This window comes from Bos indicus x Bos taurus, chromosome 13, assembly GCF_003369695.1.
Source record: "Bos indicus x Bos taurus breed Angus x Brahman F1 hybrid chromosome 13, Bos_hybrid_MaternalHap_v2.0, whole genome shotgun sequence".
NCBI lineage: Eukaryota > Metazoa > Chordata > Mammalia > Artiodactyla > Bovidae > Bos > Bos indicus x Bos taurus.
In genome coordinates this window covers 66,237,461-66,254,445 of record NC_040088.1, presented here as the reverse complement: position 1 = coordinate 66,254,445, position 16,985 = coordinate 66,237,461, and the positions used below count along the sequence as shown (strand labels likewise).

General features: G+C 47.9%; 1 protein-coding gene across 6 annotated transcripts in view; it reads left to right on the top strand.

The window, feature by feature from the left end:
• The first annotated feature begins 12,817 nt into the window (after window positions 1–12,817).
• The window catches only part of IL15RA (interleukin 15 receptor subunit alpha), a 36,605-nt gene continuing 32,437 nt past the window's right edge, over window positions 12,818–16,985 (top strand). For 5 of the 6 annotated variants that reach the window (XM_027560143.1, XM_027560145.1, XM_027560144.1 and 2 more), the window contains exon 1: window positions 12,818–13,039. In XM_027560143.1, the coding sequence (XP_027415944.1) occupies window positions 12,946–13,039 (94 nt within the window). In that variant the 5' untranslated portion in view covers window positions 12,818–12,945. Of the gene's footprint in view, window positions 13,040–13,125; window positions 13,310–16,985 lie in introns of those variants that run through there. The other variant, XM_027560142.1, reaches the window with a different exon arrangement.

Sequence of the window (16,985 nt, the reverse complement as noted above, 5' to 3'; positions counted from 1 at the left end):
TGTGGACCATTTAAAAGTGTTTATTGAATTTGTTATCATACCACATCTCTTGTTTATCTTTTTTGTCCCTGAGGCATGTGGGATCTTAGCTTCCCGACCAGGGACCGAACCTACACCCACTGCTCTGGAAGGCAAAGTCTTAACCACTGGACCACCAGGGAAGCCCAACAATGGTTTTCAAGACGTCGGATGTGCTGCAGTGAAGGATACCGATCCCTGAGGGGTGAGAAACAGACAGGAGAGCCTACGCTGGCCCAGCTTACGAGTTACATTTCAGGCCAGGCATGGGGAGGAGATGCAGCTGAGTGTCCAGAGAGAGCCCAGGCCTCATGGTTCACAGGGAAGAGGACCCAGGAGAGAGCAGCACTGAGAGGACTCGGAGACCAGCAGGTTCTGGAGAGACTGCGCCACGGCCCTTCCTCTCACGGGAGTGCCGGCCATCGGCTGTGTGTGAGGGACTGCTCAGGCCAGGAAAAGGGCCCCCTGAGGAAGTGGGGCGGCAACACTCAGCACACGAGAGGTCACGGACAGTGCCCGCTCCCACCAGCCTGAGACCCGGGAGGTCGTGGACAATGCCCGGTGCCACCAGTTGGAGACCTGGGAAGTCGTGGACAATGCCGGGTCCCACCAACCTGGAGACTTGGGAGGTCATGGACAATGCCCGCTACCACTAGCCAGCCTAAAGCTCTCTGGATTCCGTAACTCATGAGGCACTGGGTAGAGTGCTCAGAGGGGCCACACCTCAGCATTGGGGAATAACAACCTCCAGGCTACAAGCTGTGTAAATCCTTCCTGACACACCTTAAAAGCGAGATCCAAAAGGATCAAAGCGTATCCACGCATTTCACTGCACTCTGGAACTAAGCTCGAGATTGTTTACAGGAATGCAGAAAAACATCCAGCAGCCAACTAGATAAAATCCACAAACCAGTCAGGATGTACGGGCCATGCAAGCAAGCAGGAGTACATGACTCACAATGAGTAAAGGTCAATCGATCAAAACCAAAGCCGGTGACCCATTAGAACGTTAACAGTAACTGCATTCCATCTGTTTAAAAAAGAAAAAGGAGAACTTCCCTGGTGGTCCACTGGCTAGGAATCTGCCTGCCAATGCAGGGGACACGGGTTCGATCCCTGATCCGGGAAGATTCCACATGGCATGGAGCAACTAAAGCCTGTATGCCTGGAGCCTGCGCTTGGCAACAGGAGAAGCCGCTGCAATGAGAAGCCCGCGCACCCAACTAGAGTAGCTCCCTCTCGCTGCACGCAACTAGAGAAAAGCCCAACCACAGCAGCAAACACCCAGCACAGTCAAAATTAATTAACTAATTTTAAAAGATTTTTTTAAAAGCTAGAGGAAAGATTATATATGTTAAGTGGAGACATGGAAGATGGGCAGGGAGGGGCAGAGTAAGGGTTAAAAGGGCTTTTGTGTGACTGTGGGTTTACAGGTGCGGACATATCAAAACCTATCCAACCGTATGCTTCAAATATTAACCCCCTCCAATAACATGCTTTTTGAAAAATTCACCTCTGTTTGAAGTTCCTGGTGGGGTGGCAGGGTTTGGGAGGTTCGAGGGGAGACTGGCGTCTGAATGAAATGTCTTCTGGCCTCACCAGCCTGCAGGTTCAGATGAAGCCAGGCTACTGGGGATAAACCATAATGCCTTGTTCTTGCTCCATCTGCTAGAGTTGGACTTCAACCCCGCACACACCCACGGCATATGCGCACACACACGCTGACACGCACACACCGTTTCCCTCAGACACCTTTGGGAATTCCCAGGATCTGGCTGTCAGGACTGCATTTACACTAAAACAAGTTCTGTGCACCCTGGAATCTCACCTGGAGTCTCTGTGAACCCCAAGTTCTCAGCTCACACCTAAATAGCTTTTCAGGTTCTCATCCACAGCCAGGGGGCCAGACCACTGGGACAGCCTCAGACAGGCACCAGCCTGTCCTCTCTTCCCCCGTGGGCTTGTCCCCGGGGCCCACTCCTCCAAAACTGCAAATAGACTCCTGCTTACTGTCCCTAGAGGTGCAGCAGGCATGCCCCGAGAGGGGTGGATTTCACTGGTGAACTCAAGGGCACGGGACATCCAGTCTACAGAGATCAGGACCACGGTGCTAAAACCTCTTCTAGGGCCTCTGGAGTTTCAGCTTCCTGTGTATTCATTTTACAAATATGGAGCACCACTCTCTAGGGAAAACCAGACAGACAGCTTCATAGCCGGTATGCAAGGATCCTACATAAAGGAGGACGTTTTGACTGTGTTAGAAATGAAAGGACTAGTCTGTGTTCTGCACCCCTGCAACCACCAACGCTGGGACTCATGAAAACAAAGTCACCAGATGCTAATCTGGTTCAAGGAAACTCCACCAACTGCGTGGGACAAAAAAGGAGGGGGATCTCGGGACAACCGGGAGAGCGTGTTTCCTTCCCTATGCCCATTGCCTCCCCAGCCCGTGGGGAAGAGGAGAGGGCAGGGGAGGGGCGAGCTCAGAGCCCACCGTCCCCTGCTCTGGGGCGGGTGGGAGGTTCTGACACAGGCACTGTTAAACTGAGACTCAGGAGAGACCTGGGCAACTGCGGAGGGACAGGGGACGGCAAAGACCCTGGTGATCTTTTCATGATGCATAACATGTATCAAACATCTTTAGGGTACGTAATTTTTATATGTCAAAGAACATCAACAAAGCTGTTAAAAAAAAAAAAACAAAAAGAGCCTAGGGGAGTCTGACTGTTTTGGGATGGGCAGCCAGGACACTAATCTTGCGCTCCTAGAAGTGGGAAAGCCGGGGAGCTGTCAGAGATGGCCCAAGTTCTGAGCTCCCCTCGGGGCAAATGAGGCCCGAACAGAATCCAAACGTTCCCAGGTGCCCGGTGCACCGCAGGCAGGGACTGCACACTCTCCAGGCCTCAGCGAGGAAGGAGCCTGGGTGCAGGCAGGGAGCTGAGGCTCAGGATGTCAGCGGATCTCCTGCAGGGCACGCCCGGAACTGCTGGGACTGGAACAGGAAACCCTCCCTCAGCACTTGGAGACACTGGGGCAGAAATCGATAAGAGACATCCCCCGTCCAAGGAAGAGAGGGATGAAACTCAGACCCAGTTAATAATAATTGACCTGCAAGCTGACTGAAGTGGATGGAGGGACAGCGTGGAGTGGGTGAGGTGGAATGGAATGTACCTGGCAGGTCAGAGGTTTAGTCAGAAATTATTGTCACACATTTCAGAATGGATGGAGCCTCAGTGAAGAGAAATACAGTGTGTTTTTTCTTTCATAATGTCTGTGTTCCTAAAATAATATTTCATTTTGATACTTAAATTGTATATGCAAGATGTTAAAAAAGAAATTATTGTCACAACTCTAGAATGCTTCTGCCACCTAGGTCCTGTGAGGGCAGATGTCTGCTCACTTAGTAGGAAATCAGATGGCATTTCTGCTCCCCAACACTACACCTGCAGGGTTGGCAGGCTTTTCCTTCCCTCTTCTCCCATGGTTCCTCTCCCTAGAGATGTCTCAGTCATATTATAGTGACAAACCATGTGCTTGGATCCTTAGAGACAAGGATATTGGAGAATAAATAAACTGCAAGTCCAGTTTTGTTTTTTCTGTTTGTTTGTTTGTTTTTCCTGCCACACTGAATGTCTTGTAACACCTTACTTCCCCAAACAGGGATTGAACCTGTGCCCCTGCGATGGGAGTGTGGAGCTCTAACCAGCGGACCACGAGCTACGTCCTTTCTTTCTGCTTCTTAGCCATGTCCCTCCATCCTCTTCTGGTTCACACAGTACCTGGTGTGAAGTCTTCAGAATGCAGTATATTCCTTATGGATCATTTCATTATTTCATTCTGGATGACTTTAAGGTTTTCCCTATATCACTGATTTTAAGCAGTTTGACAATGACATGCTATTTGTTTTTACTGGTATTTATCTTGATCGGGGTGCTTTCAGCTTCCTATTCTGGAGTTTGTTGTTTTTCATGCACTTTGGGAAAATTTCAGCTTTTATCTCTTCTTCCATCTTCCTCTCTTTCATCCTTCAAGGGCTCAGTAACATGCATGTAAGACTATCTTGTACTGTCCTGTGGCTCCAGGATGTTGTTATTTCTTGTCCTCCCTTTTCACACCCTATGTTTCAGTGTGGATCATTTCTATTGACCTTTCCTCAAGCTCATGGTTCTTTCCTCTGCTAATAAGCCTATTGAGGAATTCTTCATATCTCACATCATGGTTTCATTAGTCTGCTAAGGCAGGCCTTATCTCCAAATGCAGTCACCTTGGGGGGTTAGGGCTACAACAGATGAATCTGGGGGGAATTTAACCCGTAAAAATGATGTTCATTTTCAGAATTTTGATTTAACCGTTTTCTAATGTTCACTTTTCCAACTACGCCCTTTTAATACATTAGTCACAGTTATTTTTAAAGTTTTTGATAGTTCCCACATCTGCATCACCTCTGTGTCTGGTTCTGTTGACTGTTTTATCTCATGTTATCTTGTTTTTTGGGTGGGGGATAGCTTGTTATTTGGATTGAATGTTAAATTTTCTGTGTACAAGAATAGTAGAGACTGAAGCAAAGAATATTTACACCCATAAATGGGCATGGATGTTCTTCTATCAGGCAATTACAGCAACGTATTGCACTTGTCTTTACCTCTTTAAATAATTTTATTGAGGTATAATTTACATACCAAAAAATCCACTCAATTTTAAAGTACAATTAAATGACTTTAGTAAATTTACTGAGTCGTTGCACTTCATTTTTATTGTGTTTTGCAGATAAACATCTTTCACAAACTGAAGGTTTGTGGCTACCCTACATAATCTGAGATTGGTCACAGACATAAGATTTTAAAATGTGTGAACTGAACTTATTCCAATAAAGTAATATTTCTAATTTTTAGCATGGTGGAGGAAGCTGAGTGGTTGAATAAAAAGATTACTATATATTAGATGTTGCAAAGCCTATAAATGGATTTTCTTGGGCTTGCATGGTGTCTTGATTTTTTTCTAAAACAATAATCACTGTTAGCAAGCCAGGAGTTATCACACAAGGACCCAAATGTTGGACACACACAAAGCCTGCAAGGGCTTTCAGCTCACTTCCTCTCATGCCCCGAGCCCTGCTGTCTGGCCATTGTGGGCATTTATTTGGGTTTGAGATCCTGGGGTAAGTCATGAGTTTGCATTTTTAAAACCCTAAGGTTCTGTCGCTTTCTTCCTTGGTTTTATCCTGAGTTATTCAGGAATGAACCAAAAAACAATGGAGAGAGCAGGAGGCTCACGAAGCTGGTCCTCGTCTTCAAGCCTCCTCACTGGGAGATGAGACAAGGGAGGAAGAGGAGACAGGATGAGGGGCAGAGAGGAGGGGCAGGTGTATTTCTGAAGATTAAGGAAGAAGCCTCAGGGCAACTGGCCACGTTGGGCCCTTGGGTGGATGAAGGATAGGAGGGGATTCTCATGGTGTAACTGAAAATGAAACACAAAGGCAGTTCAGCTCGGGCTGGTTTGCTTCACGAGTTCGGCATCTTAGTTGGCTGTAATCTTGCTGTAGGAGGTGATGGCGGAAGCAGGAAGATTGGTCCCAGCTGTTGGGACTTCACCCAGGGTGGGGTTTCTATTCTCACCATCTGTTCATGGGGCCTCACTGTCCATCTTCTTGAGACTTTGGTGTGATGAGAGGGAGAAAAAAAAAAAAACTTTTGAGAAAAACAACTTTGTCTTTCTGAGTTGCTGCTGAGACATTGTATGCTGTGATAATCCTTCTCACACCCAGAGTCTGGACATCTGGATAAAGACTCAAATGGAGGATACCACTCCAAGTTCCCTCTTCAGTATTCTCGGGGCAGCTTTTAAAGTTACTGCTTACAGGGAAGCCTGTGAAAAATTAGTGACCTCCGCCCAAGGACTTCATGAGTAATAGATGTTTGCTCCCCTCCTCTCTACCTCTGGCTCACTGTGGCCTGGGATGGAGAATTGTCTTTCCTGGAGTCAGCTGGAGTCAGTTGTGCCCCACTCCTTGCTTTTGGGATCTGTAAGTGATGATAAATCCTTGCCTCTGCCTCCTTTGTGTGGATGCATTGAGACTTTGCCTTCAATCAAGAGGACCCCATGGGTTTTACTTCCCCAAAGCTGGAGCTGGGATGCTGAGAAAGCTCCCCACCGACACCACGAGGGTGGCGGGTGCTGCCTCCTTCAGCAGATCACTGCCTGCCTGTTCTTCTTCTGTTACACCCTCTGGGCTCCTCCGGCCATCTGGCCCCCACCTCGGCAGATGGCTCGACTTAGTGTCATAGATAATATTTCTCCCAACCCCTTTCCCACCCCTAACTTGTACTTAACATTTCTAGCTGATAATTTTCTTTACAATCATCTAGGGAAAAGGTCAGTTTTCATTCCAATCCCAAAGAAAGGCAATGCCAAAGAATGCTCAAACTACCACACAATTGCACTCATCTCACATGCTAGTAAAGTAATGCTCAAAATTCTCCAACCCAGGCTTCAGCAATACATGAACTGTGAACTTCCAGATGTTCAAGCTGGTTTTAGAAAAGGCAGAGGAACCAGAGATCAAATTGCCAACATCTGATGGATCATGGAAAAAGCAAGAGAGTTCCAGAAAAACATCTACTTCTGCTTTATTGACTATGCCAAAGCCTTTGACTGTATGGATCACAATAAACTGTGGAAAATTCTGAAAGAGGGGAATAGCAGACCACCTGACCTGCCTCTTGAGAAACCTATATGCAGGCCAGGAAGCAACAGTTAGAACTGGACATGGAACAACAGACTGGTTCCAAATAGGAAAAGGAATACGTCAAGGATGTATATTGTCACCCTGCTTATTTAACTTATATGCAGAGTACATCATGTGAAATGCTGGGCTGGAAGAAGCACAAGCTGGAATCAAGATTGCCGGGAGAAGTATCAATAACCTCAGATATGCAGATAACACCACCCTTATGGCAGAAAGTGAAGAGGAACTAAAAAGCCTCTTGATGAAAGTGAAAGGGAAGAGTGAAAAAGCTGGCTTAAAGCTCAACATTCAGAAGATGAAGATCATGGCATCTGGTCCCATCACTTCATGGGAAATAGATGGGGAAACAGTGGAAACAGTATCCGACTTTATTGTTTTGGGCTCCAAAATCACTGCAGATGGTGACTGCAGCCATGGAATTAAAAGATGCTTACTCCTTGGAAGAAAAGTTATGACCAATCTAGATAGCATATTGAAAAGCAGAGACATTACTTTGCCAACAAAGGTCCATCTAGTCAAGGCTATGGTTTTTCCAGTGGTCATGTGTGGATGTGAGAGTTGGACTGTGAAGAAAGCTGAGTGCCGAAGAATTGATGGTTTTGAACTGTGGTGCTGGAGAAGACTCCTGAGAGTCCCTTGGACTGCAAGGAGATCCAACCAGTCCATTCTGAAGGAGATCAGCCCTGGGTGTTCTTTGGAGGGAATGATGCTAAAGCTGAAGCTCCAGTACTTTGGCCACCTCATGCGAAGAGTTGACTCATTGGAAAAGACTCTGATGCTGGGAGGGATTGGGGGCAGGAGGAGAGGGGACGACAGAGGATGAGATGGCTGGATGGCATCACTGACTCGATGGACGTGAGTCTGAGTGAACTCCAGGAGTTGGTGATGGACAGGGAGGCCTGGCGTGCTGCGATTCATGGGGTCGCAAAGAGTCGGACACGATTGAGCGACTGAACTGAACTGAACTGAGGGTAGTTTATAAAGGACAATGCATCACATATTACACATTATATGTCATATATGTAACACTTATCGAGTATTTGTTATATGTGGGGCACACAAAATGGTTTTATTAATTCATCTGATTTTCACGGCCACCCTATGGTGTGGATCTTATTATTACCACATGTGCAGAACTGGAGAGAATGTGGTTCAAAGTCAGTTAAAAAGCAAAAGTTCCAAGACAAATCAAACAAAAATGAACACACAGATACAGAGAACAGAATAGGGGTTACCAGAGGGGAAGGGGCAGTGGAGGGTAAAATGGATACAGGGGATCAGCTGTATGGTGATGGAGGGAAAGTAAATTTTTGGTGGTGAGCACTCTGCAGGGTAGACAGAAGTAAAAATAAAACATTTTACAAATGAAACTTGCTATAAGTCTTGTCACCTCAGTATAAAGATCCAAAACAATGTTGAGTCAAAAGAAAAAAAAATGAAACTGCAAAGAGTTGTTAAACACACTCTCCTCTGACACATTTAAATCTTTAAAATTCAGAGTCCATCACTCCATCTTTCAACTACAAAAGTGATTCGAGTATGGCTATGAGACTACAAATGAATATAATTGTGATATCAAGAAATGGATTGGGGGACTTCTCTAGCAGTCCAGTGGTTAAGAATCTGACCTCCAATGCAGGAGGCTTAGGTTTGATCCCTGGTCAAGGAACTAAAATCCCACACTCCAGGGGCAACTAAGCCCCAGCATCGCCACTGGAGAGGAGCCTGTGTGCCGCAGCGAGGATTCTGTGAGCTGCAGCAGCGATCTGATGCAGCCAAAACGAAAATGAAGCAAGTAGATGAAAGGAATGGGTTGGTCACTTGGAGATTTCTGCTACTGAAGACTCATCACAGGGAAGAAACTGAGGGGTGATTTTCCCTGAGGGTGAATAGGCTTTTGTGTTCCAGAATCCAGGCTCTCCCAGGGATGCAGTTTACAGACTGTGTGATGTTTACTTGTCTGATTGATGGCTGGGTACCAGGGAGGTGGACCCACATAGGACTCTTCTGGATAAGGACCTCAGCTAATTGAGAGCATCTGCTGAGACTGCCCGTGAGGCTGTGCAAAACGGTGTATCGAGGGGAATGGAGGTGGAATCCCTAGAAGGGGTCAGAGAGGCCTGCTGAAACCAGAGGCTGGAGCCTGGGTCTGGACAACAACTATCCAGAAATAATCAAGAAGTCAGAGGTGGCAGGCCTCCTCTCTAGTTTTCCTGAAAAAAACCCATGGGAAGGGAAGAGAGCCATTGCTTTGGGAAGGGTGCAGGGGTGGGGGAGGCGGGAGTCGTATCGGAGTTTTGTTGATCTTGGCAAATGGAAGCTTGGGGCCAGATATGAAGACTTACAAAAATAGAAAATGTGGTGTTTTTTATATTCTGAAGATTGAGAAGCAGTTCCTTCCTCGCACAGCCAGCACTCGTCTGTCTGCTCTTCAGCAAGGCTCCTCTGGGCGTGGACTTGTTTTCTCTCGGTCCCTGTATCGCAGTTTGCTGCCTTGGTTTCCCTGGGCTGTCTACTGCTACATGCCCGTACACTGATCCCTACAGATTTCCCTCGCCTTAGCTCCTGAGTCAGCATCTCCCAAAGTCAAGGATGCTATCCCTTGGTGAGCAGTGGAATGATCACCCCCAGTCTGGGGACCAGTTGTGCCTGGTCCTTAAATGGCCCCCACGTCTTTGTGCTGTCCTTCAAGAATCTGAGTGTGTCCACGTGACCCAACAATTCTGCTCCTAGGCACACACCCAAGGGGACTGAAGACATAGATTCACCCAAAGGCTTGTACATGAATGTTCTCAGCAGCATTGTTCCTAACAGCCAAAAGGTAGAAACAGCTCAAATATCCATGTGCTCGCTTATGAATAAACAAAATGTGGAATATCTAGTTAATGGAATATTATGTAGCCAAAAAAATGAATAAAGTACTGATACACCCTACAACACGGATGAACCTTGAAAAAATTATGCTGAGTGAAAGATACCAGACACAGAAGGACATACTGTATGATTCCATTTATGTGAAAGATTCAGAACAGGCATATCCGTAGGAAAAGAAAGATGTGAGGTTAGCAGGGACTAAGGAGAGGGGGAACTAGGAGTAACTCCGATAAGCACTGGGTTTCTTTCTGGGATGATGGAAGTGTTCCGGAATTCACTATTGGTGATGGTTATACAATGTCATGGAGAAGGCAATGGCAACCCACTCCAGTACTCTTGCCTGGAGAATCCCATAGACAGAGGAGCCTGGTGGGCTACAGTCCACAGGGTCACACAGACTCAGACACACCTGGAATGTCTTAGCACGCATGCATACAATGTCATGAATAAAAACAAATGAATTATACACAATAAAGTGGTGAATTTACTGTTATGTGAATTACAGTTTACTTTAAAAGTTTAACATTCTTGGGACTTTCCTGGTGGTCCAGTGGCTAAAACTCTGAGCTCCCAATGCAGGGGCTCCAGGTTCAATCCCTGGTCAGGGAACTATTAATAGATCCCACATGTCACAATAAAGGTCGAAGATCCTGCATACTGCAACTAAGACCTGGTGCAGCCAAATAAACAATTTTTTTAAATTAAGATTCTAAAGCAAGAAGGAGGCAGAGGAGGAGGAGGGTGGGAAATAATCCATTAGCCTTGATCCACGGCCTCCTCCTCTGGGTGACCCAATGTGACCCATTACCCTTCTGTCCTGAGGGTCCACTGTCTACTCCTCCAGAGGAAGGGCTATGGCTGAAGACCCTGCTACCAGGAATCACCTTTCCTGTTCCCACAGCTGTGTCCTCAACCCTAGCTGCGCTCTGAGTGGCGGCTGATAACCGAGTTCCCCAGCCCTGTAAAGGCCTCTGATTTGAAGGCCCTGGGACAAACTCCTACATGAGTCACCCTCAAGGTGTGGATACCGCAGGGACCCAGCTGCTCACTCCCTTTGGCCTGAAAAATAGGTCTTGGACTTTGTTCTCAGAAGTAAAGATACCATAGGGGCTTCCCTGCTGATTCAGTGGGTAAGAATCCACCTGCCAACGCAGGGACACCGGTTCAATCACACGCCCCATGTGAGCCGCATGGGAGCCACAACTACTGAGCCCTAGATCTGGAGCCTGGGGGCAGAAAATATGAAGCCCCCACAATGAGAAGCCTGCACGCTGGAACTAAAGAGACGCCCCCGCTCACCATCCCTAGAGAAAGCCCATTCAGCAATGAAGACTTGGTGCAGCCAAACATTAAATAAATACATAAAACAAATTTAAAAAATAAAAAAACACCCTCTTGTTTAGGTGGAAATGTGTCATCCTAGAAACATATGCTGAAGTCCTAACTCCCAGTGACTCAGCATGTCACCACTTTGGAAACAGGATCTCTAAGAGGTCATCAAGAGAAAACGAGGTCATTAGGATTAGGGTGCTTCCTAATCCATTACATCTGGTGTCTATAGAAGAGGGAGAAATTTGAACAGAGACAGGCATAGAGGGAAGGCAAGTTAGTAACTGGGAGTAACTGCAGTGATGCACTGACAAACCCAGGAACTCCAGAAGCTAGAAGACGTGGGTAGGACGGTCCCCCAGCGTCTTCCCAGAGAGCTGGGCCCCCAGGAACACTTGGATCTGAGACTCCTGACCTCCAGAACATCAGAGAATCACTTTCTGCTGTAATCAAGCACCTAGTTCTTGAAACTTTGTTAAGGCAGCCCTAGCAAACTAACACAGACCCAAAAGCACAGGGCGTCTGGGTGTGGATGGCGGAGCCTCACACGTTTTAAAAAAGAAACCGTCAGTATTGCTCACTAAAAGTGACAAAGTACTGACACACAGCAACTTGAATGGATCTCAAGGGACAAGAGTGGACCTCTAGTGGTTACAAACTGTACGATTCCACTTACATACCATCCTTCAAACGACAAGGTCACAAAGATGGAGGACAACTCGACGATGGCCAGGGCTCCATGAGAGGGTGCTGGGGACGAGTGCTCTCCTTCTTGACAGTGGGGGGCACAGACATCTTCACACATGACAAGACTGCCTAGAACTGAGCACACACCCTCCCCTGAGTCATGGAAAACGGACCAAACCTGAGCAAGGGCTGCGGTTGGCATTCGTGACAGTTTGCTGTGTGCCGAGTTATTCGGGATCTTAACACTTGGAGAATGGAGGGAGGCCCAGGCCAAAGATGCCGCGTCGGCCTCATTTCACTTCCCAAACTGGGGGTTTTCGATTGTGCATCGGGAGCTTTCTCATAGCGCACCTGCTTCTCAGGACTGTCCAGCTTACCTGGAGATCCCAGGAAAGCAAGCTGCCTGCCCAGCAGCAGGATGGTAGGCTAGGCGAATTCCTCTAACGGAGGAATAAGGCACAGAGGGGAACCACGGTTGGTCCTCTCTCCCGAGCCCCCTTTAAATAGCTGAAATGTTCTTGGGGAAGAAAGATGCAGCAAGACTAAGAAGCGCCAGTGCCAGTGCCAGGAGTCGGGGAACGTTGGGTCAGGCAGCTCCGGGTGCGCGCCAGGTCTGGGCCTGGACGCACAGGGCAGGTGACCAAGCCAGCCACGCCGGGCGACAGCCCAGTTGTCACCCAGCGTCACAGGCCCGGACTGGCAGGGCGTGGGGCCGCTCGTTCGCAGGCAGCCCAAGGTCCAGGCCTTCTAAGTCAGAGCAACAGACGCACACAAGCCAGGGGAGGTGACCGAGTGGAGTGGAAGCCAGGTGTGACGCCCACCGGCCGTGTTTACGGGAACGAGTCGGTTTCTCCCATTCCCTCTGCGCGGGGACACGCGACGGAATAAACCGCTGGGGACACCAGGGGCTGGAGGGCACAGCCGGCGAGGACTCCGGGCCTCCGCGGGGCACAGTCCGGGCCTCCGCGGGGCACATTCCGGGTTCCCGTCCGGGCGCGGCCGGAGGCGCTGCGGGGACTCGGCGGCGGCGCGGGGGTCACGGCGCCGCCGGGTTTTTTCCAGGGGAGGGGGCGGGGATGCTGAGTCACGGAACTGTCACCGCTTCTCACCTCTCTCCTGCCCTCGGGGGCTAAAGCAAAAGCGAAAGCGAATGCGGCTCGCGGGGCGGCCGGTCTGGAGCTGCGGCCCGCCGCCTCCCCCAGGCCGTGGGCATCTGAGCGCGCCGGCGGCGGGGCGTCCCGGCCGGGGCGAGCCCGGGAGGCGGCCGGCGGGGGCGCGGCCGAAGTCTGGCCATGTCCGGGCGGCTCCGGGGCCGCGGGGCCGGCGCCCTCCCCGCGCTGGGGCTGCTGCTGCTACTACTGCTGCTCGGATCTTCGGCCACGCCGGGTAGGGCGCGCGCGCCTGGCGGGCGGGCAGGGAGGCGGGCGGCCGGGCGCGGGGCGGCCCCCAGCACGAGGTGCGCCCCGCGCGCCGGGGACACGTGGAGGGACGCGGGGACCACGGGCTGCGGGCCCCACTCGCCTGGCCACTCAAGGCAGGCAGCGAGTCGCCGGGCTTTTCATTCTACGTTTTCCCCAATTTCCGAGGCAAAGGGAAGAAGCCGGGGTGTGCTGCACGAGCTACAGTTGGGAGCTTTACAGCGATTTCGAGAAATGGGTGAGCCCCGCGAGGAAAGCAGGGAGAGCGTTCAACAGCCGGCAGTCCTCGCGGGGGTCCCTCCCCTCGACCAAAGCAGGTTATACGGGTGGGCGGCGGTACGACGGGGTACGGACCGCGTGCGTCCCAGAGGAGAGCAAACGTGTCAGGCAGGTTGCACACCCGGGGGGCCTGGCAATAGCTGGGAAGTCTCAGCGTTAGGAAACCCTGAGGGCGCGCGGAGGTAGGGGCCGCAGTCCGGACGGCGCGCTCCCAGACAAACCGGGAAAAATGAAGTGGAAGGATGGCTGGGTGTGTGTGTTCAGGAGGAATTTTAGACACACAGCTGTCAACTCACTGGGCAGACTCAAATGAGTGTCGTTCTGGTGGGTTTTCGTCCCAGGAGCTAGACAAGAGGGAGGAGAAAGTAGGGATGTATCCGCGTTTATCCGCGTTGGCACGCCTTAATCATTTCGCAGTCACGGAGCTGCGAGGGTCTGATGAAAGCTACAAACCCTCTCCTCTGAAAAACACACGAATGCACGACTTAACAAAACCTGCATATAGTTTTGGGGTTAAGGGGCCCCCAAAGGCCATCCATGGACTCTCCAGAGGAGAGTAATCCCGCGATCTGTCTGTGCACGTGTGTGTGTTTAAGGCAACACTTCTCATAACATATCCAGTCGGGTCAGTCGGCCGTTCCTCTACTGGAGGATCCATCCGCATTGGCCGCCGGCTGGCCTGCTGAGAATCCCCTAGCTCTTCTGGCTTTCCTGAGGTTTTTTTTTTTCCCTGAGACGATGTTTGGATTTCCCCCCATATCTGAGAATCCGAGTTATGAGGGTGATGTCAATTCCTCCCACCTGCCTAGCCAATGTCCCGCATGACCCAGGGGAGAACAATGTGGGGCAAGTCTACTGGACGATATGAAAGTGAAATGCAGCCTTAGTCAGAACCCAGCAAAACCGAGAGCAGTGTACCTCCCAGGGCAGAGCAGGCTGCAGGCAAACTCCCTGAAGCTCTTCAGCTCCAGCAGCTCTTTGACTTCACAGAGGCACGGCTTCCATCTCTTAGCTCCAGATGGTTCTTAGTTTTTCCTAAACAGCTCTCTTGGGGGGCGGTTGACAGATAATAAACAGTGCACATATAAATTAAACAATTTGATAAGTTTAGAGGTAAACGTAAAGTCAGGAAACCATCACCACCACCACGAAAGTAAATATAATCATCACTCTCAGAAGCTTCCCCATGTCCTGTGTTCCTTTCATGTATAATAATTATCCTGAGAATTCTCCAGCTTGTAACTTGTATCAAGCAGTCCATTCTTCTTTATTACTGAGAATTGTTCTAATGCACGGATGTTGTAGTTTTTTTATCCATCCACTTTGTTGCTGAACGTTTTGGGAGTTTCTGGTTTTGACTATTAAATATAAAACTATTATGAACATTTCCATATAGGTTTTTGTGTGGACAGAGGTTTTCATTTCACTTGGGTAGAGAAAATGGCTGGGAGTGAATGGCTGGATAACATGACATGTGTATGCTTACTGTTTAAAGTAACAGCCAATCTGTTTTCTAAAGTAATTGTACTCATTTACATTCCCACCAGCAGTGGGCAAGAGTTCCACTTCCTCTCCATCCTTGTTGGCACTTGGTATGGCCAGTCTTTTTTTGTTAACTTTTAATTTTTTTCCAGTTTTATTGAGGTATATGTAATTGATATATAATATTGTGCAAGTTTAAGCTGTACAAAGGGCTTCCCAGATGGCACAGTGATAAACAACCCACCTGCCAATGCAGGAGATGCCAGAGACACAGGTTTGATCGCTGGGTCAGAAAGATCCCCTGGAGGAGGGCATGGCTACCCATGTTCTCCAACGTTCTTGCCTGGAGAATCCCATGGACAGAGGAGCCTGGTAGGCTACAGTGCATGAGGTCACAGAATCAGAACAACTGAGCAACTGACCGCACACACAAGGTGTACAAAGTGATGATTTGATATGTGTATATATTGTGAAATGCTTGCCGCAATAAGATTAACACATTCATCATCAGCTCCCATAGTTATCAAAAGAAAACAATTATGTGTGTGTGATCAGTCTTTCTCTTTAATCATCCCCATTCTAGTAGATGTGTAGTTGTCTTTCATAGTTTTAATTTGCATTTTCCTAATAATTAATAATATTGAGCATCTCTTCTTGTGCTTCCTTGCCATCAATCTGTCTTCTTTTGGTAAAGTGTCTAATTAAGCATTCTGCCCTTTAAAAAATTGAGTTATTGAATTATTATTGAGTTTTGAGAGTTCTTTATATTTTCTGGGTATAAGTCCTTAATTGGATATATGATTTGCAAAAAAAAATTTTCAGAGTCTGGGACTTCTCTTTTCATTTTCATAACAGTGTTTGATGAAGAGAAGACATTTTTAATTTTGATGAAGTTCAGCTCATTAATTTGTTCTTTTGTATTGTGCTTTTAGTGTCATATCTAAGAAATATTTGCTTAAGTCAAGGTTACAAAGGTTTTCTTCTATGTTTACTTCTAGAAGTTTTATAGTTTAACTTTTATTGATGTCTGTGATTCATTTTGAATTAATTTTTCATATAATATGAAATATGGGTTGAAAATTTTGTATTTGTTTGGTTTTCCAAGCAAATGTGGCTATCCAATTTTTCCAGCACCATTTGTTGAAAAGATGATCTCTGCTGAATTGCTCTTACACCTGTATTCAGCATCAGCTGTTTGTATATATTGGTTGCTATAGACAAAACATCACTACATGAAAATCAATTATATTTCTATACATTAGCAATGAGTAATTGGAAACTGAATTTTTTAAATAACAATATCATTTGCAATAGCATCAGAAAGTTAGGGATAACTCTGACCAAAAAAAAAAAAAAAAATGAGAAAGACTGTACACTAAAACCCACAAAGCACTGCTGAGAGAAATTAAAGAAGATCTAAACAAATGGAGGTGTGTCATGTTCACGGACTGGACAAATTAATGCTGCTAAAGTATCAGTTCTCCAGATAAAATTTTTATCAGATAAAAATTCCAGCAGGCTTTCTTATAGAAAATGACAGACTGGTTGCAAAATCGAGACAGGAAATGCAAAAGACCTAGCACAATCAAACAGCTTTGAAAGACAACTGAGCTGGGGGATCAGCACTTCTGACTTTAAGACTTACAAAGTTGCAGTAATCAGGACAGCGTGCATGCTAAGTGCTTCATTTGTGTTCGACTCTTTGCGACTCCTTGGAATGAAGCACGCCAGCCTCCTCTGTCCATGGGATTTTCCAGGCAAGAATACTGGAGTGGATGGCCATGCCCTCCTCCAGGGATCAAACCCAGGTCTGCATTGGCAGGCGGGTTCTTTACCACTAATGCCACCTGGGTAGCCGCCAGGACATGTTCTCCTGGTGTAAAAATGGATGAATAGCTAAGAGAACAAAGGGTACCTGATGTTTTTAAGTGACTGAGAAGGGAAGTGGACACAGATGATTAGATTTGCTACTTGGCAGTGTGATCCTGGTCGGGAGTTATACAGAGCAGCTCTTTCCTTACAACTAGCTGGGTAAATGATAGTTTCAGATCTGTTCCCGCTAGTTTTCAGTGCTAATAGACAAAGCGAGTTGCTGTCATCTGTTCTGATTCAGGAGGCCTGATCTGGAGGGGAACGCATCATCTTGGCCAGGC